This window comes from Hordeum vulgare, chromosome 5H (assembly GCF_904849725.1).
Source record: "Hordeum vulgare subsp. vulgare chromosome 5H, MorexV3_pseudomolecules_assembly, whole genome shotgun sequence".
Classification (NCBI taxonomy): domain Eukaryota; kingdom Viridiplantae; phylum Streptophyta; class Magnoliopsida; order Poales; family Poaceae; genus Hordeum; species Hordeum vulgare.
Genome location: NC_058522.1, coordinates 373,034,514 through 373,046,371, shown reverse-complemented (window position 1 = coordinate 373,046,371; position 11,858 = coordinate 373,034,514). Strand labels below are relative to the sequence as shown.

Genomic DNA, 11,858 nt, shown 5'->3' with positions numbered 1-11,858 from the left:
GGGCGGGCGAGCGAGCGATGCGGGCGACCTGTGCGAGGCGGGCGAGCGGGGCGATTGACCGCGAGACGACGTGGGTGGGCAATTAGCGCTAACGAAAACTGTTAGTTTTGTTAACAACGTTTTTAGGCCTTTGATGGTGTAATCAGACGGTTCAGATCTGTAGTTCGATCTGCCCTCTCGTGCTTTTAATAGTACAGATTAACTACTCATGCCGAGCGCACGAAGCAGAAATTATATCATTAAATTTGTATTTATTATATCACTGAATTCGTATCAAAATACAAATTCAATGATATAATTTCTGTTGCCGACGCAGTTGATTTTGTTTGTTAAATTTATAGTCAAGTTTAGATGTTGGAAAACGCGGATGCACTACATTATAAAACACATGGAGTAATGTTCAAACTTAGATTTGCTCCTTTTCAGCTGTGGATCCAGTCTTGATATGAAATTTTGTGATGTTATAGATACATATACAATGGCTTGTTTTCTTTTAGGGAAATGACTTGTTTGTAATTTGTTTTTTAAAAAATCATGATTTTTAAAGGGAGCTGTTTTCAGGTTGGGAGCACGCCCTGCGAAAAAAATGCTAGACGTACGGACGTTTTACAGGCTAATTACGGATTCCTTCCATTAATTTAAACCAGACCCCCTGATTTCAGATGGGTGGGGCCCAAACCTACCCCTTAGTTCAATCACTGATTGACACATTGAGTCCATTCCGTATTACCGTCTAAAAGTTCCGTCGATGTAGTGCATCACGAGCACAGCGGCCCAACAAAAAGCCACACCGGAATCCGGATAACGTTCTTGCCTCCTGCCTCCTCGCTCCGTCACCCCATTCCACTCCCCTCACCCGTGCCCTCTCCAGGCGCTCCAGCTACAATGGCGACCACCATTTCCTCTCTAGCGGCCCCTCACTCCCTCCACCGCAGCTGCTGCCGGAGTCCCGCATCCGCCTCGACCCCCTCCCGTGTGTCATTCCGCGCCGCGCCGCCGGCCGGCGCGGCGGCGCGGGCGAGGCGCCGGGCGGCGGTGAAGGTGCTTGCCTCCTCCGCGGTGATGGAGGCTCCCGAGGAGCTGGCCACGCGGAAGCTCTACGTGGGGAACATCCCCAGGACCGTCACCAACGACGAGCTGTCGGCCATGTTCGCCGCACACGGCACCGTCGTGCGGGCCGAGGTAACGCACCAATGCAATGTAATGCTGCTCTAGTATCCGCGAGCGCCCTGTTCTCACCCAGGATCGAGTGCGTCGTCTGGTCGCGATAACGAATTACCCAAACGCTCTGTTGCTTGCTCACTATACTCGTACACTCGTAGTAATATTAGTCCTTTATCATGTTCTGTGTTCTTGTACAGAATTGGACTAACAAATAACTAGAGCCTGATGTATACAAACCCTAAGGAGGGATCCACTATCGTAGCTTTCCTGCCAATTTTACAAGATACTAGAACAGTATAACTTGCAAATGGCTATGGTGATGAGCTGCTTGCCGTATCTAGGTATTTATCTCACCAAAACAATTGCTTGCCCGGTGATTTCACAGGTTATGTATGACAAGTATAGTGGCCGGAGCCGCCGATTTGGGTTTGTCACGATGAGCACGGCGGAGGAGGTCGCTGCCGCCATTGAGAGCCTGAATGACACCGTAAGCTTCATGCCGTCGTTTGTCAGGTCATGCTTATGCACGCAGTAAATGCATGAGTGACGTTTGCTTGTGCTTTGATTGTACCAGGAGGTTGGAGGTAGAAAAATTAAAGTGAATGTGACAGAAAGCTTCTTACCAAACATTGATGCATCTGCACCAGAATCGGAGCCTTCGTTTGTGGACAGCCAGTACAAGGTTTATGTTGGCAATCTTGCGAAGAAAGTGACGACGGAAGTTCTCAAGAACTTCTTCTCTGAAAAGGGGGAGGTCCTCAGTGCCACGGTATCCCGAATTCCGGGAACCCCAAAGTCCAAGGGATATGGTTTTGTCACGTTTTCTTCAGAGGAGGAAGTTGAAGCTGCGGTTTCTACTTTCAACAACACAGTAAGTTTCTTTTGCACAAAAATGCCACCTGCTAGTGTGCAGTTGCTTCCTGGTCACATTACAGACTGCGGTGTCAACTTGACACCTGACAACTATGACAAGAAGTTATATTTGAAACCCAAACAGGACAAATTTTGCTTGTCCAGATGAACTAGAATCAAAGTCAGACCAAATTATATTTCTTAATACCTAGATTCCTGGTCAATTTTACTTTGATATTTCATCACGTGAATTACTTTATGCCACATTTGTCAAGTGAAGTGGTAGACCACTGCGAAGGAAACAATCTTTTGGACAAAGTAAACCCATTTGGAAGACATGCATTTCTCTTGGATTACCAAACATGAAATTTTGTCCCACATTATACCCAAGGCCGGGCCAACCATGGTGCCAAATGTGCCACTTGCACAGGGCCCATAATTTTAAGGGGCCCCAAATTTAGTATATAGAACTAGTAGTATTTCTCAAAAAAATATCATACTCACTGGAATTAGGACTAAGTCGATCGGAAGCTGGGATTGGGCCCGAGACGAGACCATCAAACACATGTGCTTGATCGGTATTTTTCAAAAAAAAAGAGGAAACAGCTCGATCGATAATATGGAAACGCTACCGTCGGTCTAAAAAGCATACCGTCGCTATAGGCAACATGATCGTCTCGTTGCCTTTGTCTCATCAGATCGATCGCATTTAGACTGTTGTCGCTGTTGCCTTCGTACCTTCCTCTCCCAAATTTCAAAGTCGTCGCTTCGTCGGATCGATTCGTGACCGATTCTAGCCTTCAAGTGCTTAGTGAGTCCTCTTTTTCGATTAACTTCGACTCCTATTCCTAGTTCTGAATTTCTTAGTTAACTTTTGGCAGGGATCGTTACTTCGTTAGAAATCGGTATTTACCTCCTCGGTTAAAGATCATAGTTTAGCAGTTTAACCAAACAGGACCCAAAATTAGGTAAGTTAAATGGTTTGTCTAACATCCAAACATTGATGACTGATATCCAATTAATATATGCTACTTTATAATTTAATTTAATTTAATTTAATTCATCTTTTTTATCTTATGCTCCAATAATACAGATTTGCGTTATCGTGGAAAATATTAGTCTGGTTTCTATAATTGCTCGTTAATTCATTTTTTCAGTGAGATAGGGCCCTATTTTTTAGTTTCGCACAGGGCCTCAGATTTTGCCGGCCCGGCCCTGATTATACCTTGTATGATCCATAATCTTAAAACTTTTTGCCATGTGTTTTATTATTCTGTAACTGAATCTGATTTCAGGAATTGGAAGGACAAACCATCCGTGTGAATAGAGCATAGACATAGCAGAAATTTCGCACTGGAGGCAAGGGGAGAATATCTCGGAGAACACCTGTAGACGAGGGGGAGTTTGAGACTAGATTTTATAACAAAGTTTTAAAGGCCTTTGATGTAATTTCACTCTGGCTCTAAGCAATTTTTTGTATAATAACAACATATGGAAGAATTTTGATTGTCAAGCCCGTTGTTCATATGAAGCAGTTGTTGTTTACCACCATTTCTAAATGATTGCACATGTGCAGCATGGTTTATTCATTTTGTTGTTATTTTCTTCACTTGCATCAAATTGTATGCTTTCCAGCAAGAACGTTTTATTTTTCAAGGATACGTCCAAAGCTGAACACATCAGAAACATATACAGCAAGAGCGTTTTGCTGCTCTGATCCACGATTTAGATTTTGAATCGGCATGGTGAAATGTTTTGCTGCTCTGATCCACGATTTAGATTTTGAATCGGCATGGTGAAATGCGTTCACCGAACATCATATGTTTCACTTAAAATTTGGTATATAAATGCTAGCCTTCCCGTTCTGTGAATATTCACAAGTTGATAGCTTCAAACAATGGAGGGAACTGTATATGTTTTCTCTCCTGAAATGCTATAAAAAGGACACCTCTCCACAGGTCATGTAGCATCAATTTATCGACCATAGCGTCATGTAGCATCACGTTATCGACCATTGGGGCCGGGGGTGAGTGGGAGATTTTTTTTAACCATATCTTTGGAAAGCACAAGTTGATAGCTTCAAACAATGGAGGGAACTTTTATATGTTTTCCCTCCTGAAATGCTATAAAAAGGACACCTCTCCAGAGGTCATGTAGCATCAATTTATCGACCATAGGGTCATGTAGCATCACGTATCGACCATTGGGGCCGGGGGTGAGTGGGAGACTTTTTTTTAACCATATCTTTGTAAAGCACGCTGATCCGAAGTTCTTTGGAAAGCACACTAATCCGAAGAAAATGAGAGTGAACAAAACTACGGGATTATAGGTTCTTCTCTCCATCAAAACAATAGAGCCGTTATGCTTATTACTAAACTTGTTGAAGCGATGATATAGAGCCAAAGTCTATCTTTTTTATTAGAGGTTGAATTGATCAACAGAAGAAGAGTTTATGCAAGTACTGAACTGAGAAAATACTCAACTTAAACAGTCATAACCTTAGAAGCATGCGAGGCAAAACTAATAAGCAAGAGTCAGAAGCACGCTAGATAGAAACATAACTAGTTAGCAGTAAGTGGTCTAACAAATACTTACTCCGTTCCAAAATTCTTATCTTACATTTGTTCATATATGAATGTAGCTGAATTGTATTATCAGTGAATCGATCTGTTACATCAGGTGTGAGCTATATACAACAGCGAGTACAACTGCCTCCCGTTCTATCAGGCACGCAGGCCGTCGGGAGAGGGGATCGTGAGATCCTGGAGTAGCGGGCACGCTACCGAAGCGGTGTACAAGGGGTACAGTTTAACACCCCCCCTTAGCCGGAACTCCATGTGCGTGGACGTTGAGGCTGTTTCGGAATTCCTTGAACACCGGTGACGGTAGGCCCTTGGTAAATATGTCAGCATACTGGGAGCTGGATGGTACATGCAGCACGTGAACATCGCCCATGGCAACCCGATCACAGACGAAATGGAGATCAATCTCTATGTGTTTGGTGCGTTGATGCTGGACCGGATTGATGGAGAGGTAAGCAGCACTGATGTTGTCGCAATACCACAGTAGCACGGCGAGGAGGACAGTGAAGTTCATGAAGAAGCTGCCGAAGCCATCAGGTTTCAGCGACACAGTTTGCGACACCACGATATTCGGCCTCGGCGGTGGAGCGGATATGGTGGCCTGTCGCTTAGATGACCAGGAGATGATGTTGGATCCAATGAACACACAGAAATCGGAGGTGGATTTGCGGGTGTCCGGGCAACCTGCCGAGTCGGCATCGGTGTAGGCGATGATGTCTGTGGATGGATCTTTGTAGAATTGCAGCCCATAGTGAGTGGTGCCCTCAATGTACCGCAAGATACGTTTGACAAGGCGCATGTGGGAGTCACGAGGTGCATGCATGAACAAGCATGCATGTTGCACAGCGTAAGTGATATCTGGCCGGGTCAGAGTTAGGTACTGAAGCGCGCCGGCGAGACTGCGGTAGTGTGTGGGATTGGAGAGGAGCTGCCCATCGATGACAGAGAGTTTGGAGGTTGTGTCAACTGGGGTGGACACGGGCTTGCAATTTAACATGTCAGCACGAGCGAGTATCTCGAGGGCGTATTGTTGTTGGCAGAGGAATAGGCCGGAGGTGTTGGGTGTCACATTGATGCCGAGGAAATGGTGAATGAGGCCCATGTCAGTCATGGAGAACTCGCGCTTGAGGGAGTGTATGACAGATTGCAATAGAGCGGGGGAGCTTGCTGTTAAGATAATGTCATCGACGTAGGGAAGTAAGTAAGCAAGAGAGGTGCCGCGATGAAGAATGAAGAGGGAAGAGTCACTCCGTGACGCATGGAATCCAAGCGATAGGAGGTAGGCCTGAAAGCGGAGGAACCAAGTCCGAGGTGCCTGTTTGAGGCCGTAGAGCGACTTGCGGAGGCGACATACATGTGTGGGATGAGAAGGATCCACAAACCCGCAAGGCTGAGAACAATAAACGGTCTCATTGAGCTCACCGTGGAGGAATGCATTCTTGACATCCAATTGGTGGATCGGCCAAGAGTGAGATGTTGCAAGGCTCAAAACCACTCGAATGGTAGCAGGCTTGACCACCGGGCTGAAGGTCTCGTCATAGTCGACACCTTCGCGTTGAGTGAAGCCGCGGACGACCCACCGAGCTTTGTAGCGAGCCAAGGAGCCGTCATTGTTGAACTTGTGGTGATAAATCCACTTCCCAGTGACAATGTTGACACCTGCAGGGCGAGGAACCAAAGACCAAGTCGAGTTGTTCATTAAAGCAGTGTATTTATCTAGCATGGCCTGTTTCCAGTGGGGATCGGCGAGAGCTGCCTTGTACGTAGGAGGGATGGGAGAGATGGGAGTGGTTTGGTTGGCAGCGAGGAACAGGCGCTTGGGAAAGAGTAAGCCGGACTTGGCGCGAGTCGTCATTTTATGTGCATTGTGTAGTGGAGCAATGGGATGGGCGCCAGGGGGCAGACCGGTAGGTGGTGGTGTAGGCGCGGAGGAACCCGAGGAGGATCCAGTGGACCCAGCTGCAGATGTGGCAGGGTTCGTTGGCACAGAAGGAGAGGAGGAACCGGTCGAGTCCGTGGCAGGCGTGGCAGGCGCGGAAGGGGAGGACGATTCTGTCGTAGTGGGGGTAGCTGGCGCGCAAAGGTGGTTGGCCGGTGGGGTCACGCCGCGAGGAGGGGAAGGAGGGGGCGGGAGATGCGCGTGGGACGAGGCGGAGACAGGGGTATCCCGAGGCGGCGAGTGGGGCGCGCATGGCGCAGAAAGCAAGGGCGCCCGATCAGGTGGAAACGGCGGGGGGCCGTACGAGGTATGGGGGTCGGTGGGATCCGGATCTGTCGGGAATGAGGGGATTTGGGCAGCGGGATTTGTTGTGGCCGGGTCGGTGGGAGCCAGAGGTGTGGTGGGTTTGTATGGAAAACATGTTTCGTCAAAAATAACGTGACAGGAAACGATGATGCGGCGGGTATGGAGGTCATAACACTGGTAGCCCTTGTGTTCCAGAGGGTACCCAAGAAATATGCAACGTGTAGAGCGGGCGAGAGCTTGTGGGACATGGTGGAAGCGGTGTGGGGAAAGCATAAACACCCAAAGACACGTAAGTGGTCGTAGGAGGATGGTGTACCATGGAGAAGAAAGTGAGGTGTGTTGTGGGCAATGGCGCGGGAGGGTCTACGGTTGAGGAGGTAGGTGGCCGTGTGAAGAGCCTCGACCCAGAACGGGGGAGTGAGGTTGGCTTGGAGAAGGAGTATGCAGACGATGTCGTTGGTGGTGCGAATGAGCCGTTCGGCCTTGCCGTTTTGCGGAGATGTGTGTGGGCAGGAGAAACGGTAAGCAATGCCGTTGGAGGAGAAGAATCGGCGAAGTGAGGACTTGATGAACTCCCCACCATTATCACATTGCATGGCCTTGATAACTATGTTATATTGCGTGTGAACAAATGTGAAGAAACGTTGAAGTATGGTGGAGGTGTCGAACTTGTGGCGCAAGGGAAAGGACCAGGAGTAATGCGTGTAGTCGTCGAGGATGACAAGATAGTATTGAAACCCCGAGAAACTAACAACAGGGGATGCCCATAAATCACAATGTATTAAATCAAAGGGGAAAAGTTTTGCTAAAGGAAGAAGGAAATGGTAAACGGGGCTGCTTGCCCAATTGACAAGCACTACAAGGTACATGGGCAGCTTTATTACAATCGGGAAGAAAATTCATGGCTAAGGTGGAGAATGAGGAAGCGCCGGGGTGTCCAAGCTGACAATGCCACATATCCGATGATGAGGCAGCCAGAAGAGCAGAGGCAGGAGCTGGTGTGTGGCCGACGAAGGGGTAGAGGTCGCCGTTGCTAATGGAGATCATGAGAACTTTCCGAGTGCGTAGATCCTTCACAAGAAAACCACAAGGGTAAAATTCAATAGAGCAGGCATTATCTTTGGTAAACTTGTGAACAGAGATGAGGCTGGTGACGATATGAGGAGAAACTAGGACGTCAGTAAGGCGGAAATCATTGGGTTTAAGAGTGGTGGAGCCGGAAGCGGTGATGGGAATATGGTGGCCATTACCAACAAGGATGCTAGATAGGACATGCTTTAAGGAAGGACTAAACTTGGTGAGGTTACCTTGGGTGCCGGTGACATGTGAGGAAGCGCCACTGTCGAGGAACCACTCGAGGGAGGGGTTGGATGGGAACCCTCCGTTGCTGTAGGCGGCGTTCAACATGGCGAGGTGCTCCCACGTCGGCGGGCATGGTGAGTACGACGAAGGAGTTGCAGCGGGGGCCGATGGATACAACGGGTAGGCGTGGGCGTGGGAGCCGGGGGGCGGCCCAAGGACGTCAGCAGCGTTCGGGGGAACCCAGCTAGCGCGCGGAGAGGGGAGCACCATCCCGTAGGGGGCGAAGTAGCCCATGAAGGGAGGAGCAGGAGCTTGCTGACCACGACCGCCGGAGGTGTTGCGGCCACGGCCACGGCCACGACCGCGACCACGACCGTGGTCACCGTGGTCACCACCACGATCAGATCGGCCGTGGCCGGAGGGAGGGGAAGGCTGACGAGAGGAGCCGTTGTTGGTGGTGCCGTTTGTGCGACCGCCAGAGGGGTGGCCAGCAGAGGAGGAACCCGAGGAGCTGCCGCCAGGGAGAGCGAAGACGGATGCGCTTTCATCAGCATCGCGTTGGGCCATGGATTCCTCCGCGAGAGTGACACGAGAGAGGACTGTGTCGAAGTCCAGGGTGGGAACCTGGTCACCAAGGAAGACACGGATCGTGTCGAGGCGTTTGTCGAGGCCGTGGAGAAATTGGGTGGTGAGGTCGACCTCGGCGACGGCGTGGTCGATGTCAGCCAGGCCGTCGGTGACGAGCTTCATGCGACGCGCATATTCGGAGACGGGAAGATCGCCCTGTTTGAGGTTGCGGCACTGCCGGTTCAGCACCATGAAACGGGCATCGCGGTTGGCGAGGAAGTGGTCTTTGATCTTCTTCCAGAGGGCGAAGGTGGTGGTGGCGCCGATGACGTGATCCACCATAGGGTCGGCGAGGGTGGCGTAGATCCAGAGAGCGACATGGGCGTCGAGCTCAAGGTATTGGGCGGTGGCGTTGGGTGGTGGAGGGTGCTCAATAAGATAGGAGACGCCGTAGAGGACGAGCACCATGAGGAAGAAGGTCTTCCACTTATGATAGTTGTGATCAGCAGGGTTTAGCAGGAATTTGAGGTGATTGGTGATGTGGTCTGAGAAGATTGGGTGGTGAGGGGAGACCGGCGGCGCCGGAGGTTGAGATTGGAAGAGGGGAGCGGGGGTAGTACCGAAGACGAAGGGAGATGGGGAGGCAACAGTGGTGGCGGAGGAGGAGGATGCGGCGGAGGGCGCCGTGGATGGGGCGGTGCTGGGAGAGACCGCCGAGTTGAGAGCGCCAAGAGCATCGGGTTCCGCCATGGAGGACCTGAGAGTGTGATACCAAGCTGAATTGTATTATCAGTGAATCGATCTGTTACATCAGGTGTGAGCTATATACAACAGCGAGTACAACTGCCTCCCGTTCTATCAGGCACGCAGGCCGTCGGGAGAGGGGATCGTGAGATCCTGGAGTAGCGGGCACGCTACCGAAGCGGTGTACAAGGGGTACAGTTTAACAAATGTATCTAGTCACATTTTAGTATTTGGATATATTCATTTTTAGATAAATCTAAGATAAATTTTTTGGGACGGAGGACGAAACAAAGTACGTAGCGGATAAACAGAAAGTATTCAGTCAAGTCTTTGCAACAGTCACAAAGAATGAAGGGAAAATCTTCTGACACAAAAGCAATTACAAAAAGTAAAGGTGGTGGGAAGAAGTAGAACCCCTTGCTCGGTGAAGGCACAAAGATATGTTACCCCGGTTCAAACTGCTGGCATAGTTCCACGTCTGGGTTGGAGATACTGAGCCACAACGCGGAGAACACAAAGTTCTCTCGCCTTATTGTCGGTAAGAAGTTCCTTGGAACTTGCATAATCGCTCGGGGGTAGATCTTAAGGTGATCTACCGTCCTTCACAGACTTGTTTTTCAGCGAATATATCCACACTGTGGATGCTCTTGAACAAACACCTAACCGTCTAGAGGATGTCCTTAAAAGTAATAAGCTCAAGTTAGGGTTTGACAAATTTTTCAATGATGCTTAATCACTTTACGTAATTAGACTCTAGGTTTTTTGCTTGCTTAGGATTCCCTGAGATCAGTGCAAGGAATGGATTGCTCAGAGAATACTTGTCAGTTGGAGCAGCCATCACTTATGGTCAGCGGATCCAGCTTAATATGACAGATGGTCCAATAGTATAATTTTTTATAATTTTTTTCTATGATATATAGTTTACGTGGAAATCTCAGGGTGGTTCATGGTGTTAGAATATACTTTGGGTTTAAAGATAAAGATAAAAAGTAGAGATTGAATAAGTTTAAACCATATATTACTTGTCTTATACTTCAAACCTTTAATTTCATGTATTCTATATATATCCCACGTGAGGCTCACATCAATATACATAATATTCAGCCATCTACACTTTTCATATGGTATAAAAGCAGTACCCTGATCCTAGGTTTCTTCACAACTTCCGCAGCGCGTCGCCCCGGAAGATTAATCCTCTTTCTCCGGGGGTGCGGCATCCGATCGAAATCAAAGATGATATCGGTCCTGTAGATTAGTTTAGATAAATTTCTCAATTTTCGAAATTTCATTAGACTGATATCTTTTTAGCTACAAAAATCCGGCGAACCCTCTTCCCGTGAGAATTTTTCTGCACAAATCAATGCAAATCCACGTGCACAAACGGTTGCTATCCATGGTTAGCATCAAGCTCTGCCAGATCCGTACGTCACGGTGCGGCACAACGGTATCTATAGGTGTGTTTGGAAGCAGTTCCCATCCTATGCTAGTTTTTTTCATTTAAGACATGTTGAGTTTAGACATGCTCAGTACATGTAACTGCAGTTGTTTAGTAGCAGTATATGTATTGACGCATGCTGAACTGAGATTGTGTTTGGTAGGTTGCATTAAACGAGACATGTTATGCCAAGACTGTGTTTGGTAGCCTGTATCTGAGCTAGGCTGCATGAATATATTTTTTGACGCCAAGACAATATTGACAAAACATATCAACACTTGAGGAAATAATTTCAGCAAAAATATTACCATGACGACAAGATCAACAATTGGCATAACACATATAATAACCATAATTTATAATGGTACACAAGTAGATTCATATTACATAATAACCATAATTATAGCACTGTATGATTAGATTCATATTACATAAGACATAATAACCATAGCCAAAAGGGATAGTTTCAACAAGCATCAACTAACATCAACTCAAAGAAGATCGGGATTTATATCATCTCTAAATAAAATATGCAAACAAATTCAATCTTAGCAGAAAAATATGCTTAAAATGAAACTTAGCACAACAGATTTTATATCAGCATTTATATCGTCTCTACACAGATCCAATCTTAGCAGCGAAATTAGACAGTAGAGGTGTGATTGATGGGAGATTTCTGGGTTCGGTAACAACACCAACTGAGAAGGAAAGCGAGGGGGAGGGGTGGAGGCGACGGCGGGCCGGCGAGCCGGCGGCCTCGGCCTCGCGAAGGGGAGGGGGTGGCTACCTCTGCCGGGGAGGCGATGGCGGGCCAGCGAGCTTGGACTGGGAGGGGCCGGCGGGACGACGGGGACGCGACTGCGGGCCGGCGGCGCGCCCTTCTGGCGGCTAGGTGGGGAGGGGGAGGGGAATGGGAAGCGTTGTGGGTCGGGGAGTGGATTTTTTGCATCGAGCGCTCTGGGTCGAA

At 48.3% G+C, this 11,858-nt stretch overlaps 1 protein-coding gene across 1 annotated transcript; it reads left to right on the top strand.

The window, feature by feature from the left end:
* The first annotated feature begins 757 nt into the window (after positions 1 to 757).
* LOC123397727 (30S ribosomal protein 2, chloroplastic) lies at positions 758 to 3,567 on the top strand. Its single transcript, XM_045092265.1, has 4 exons — positions 758 to 1,182; positions 1,550 to 1,651; positions 1,739 to 2,035; positions 3,312 to 3,567. Exons 1-4 carry the CDS (start codon positions 886 to 888, stop codon positions 3,348 to 3,350), a joined length of 735 nt encoding a protein of 244 aa, XP_044948200.1. The 5' UTR covers positions 758 to 885; the 3' UTR covers positions 3,351 to 3,567.
* The last annotated feature ends 8,291 nt before the right edge of the window (positions 3,568 to 11,858 follow it).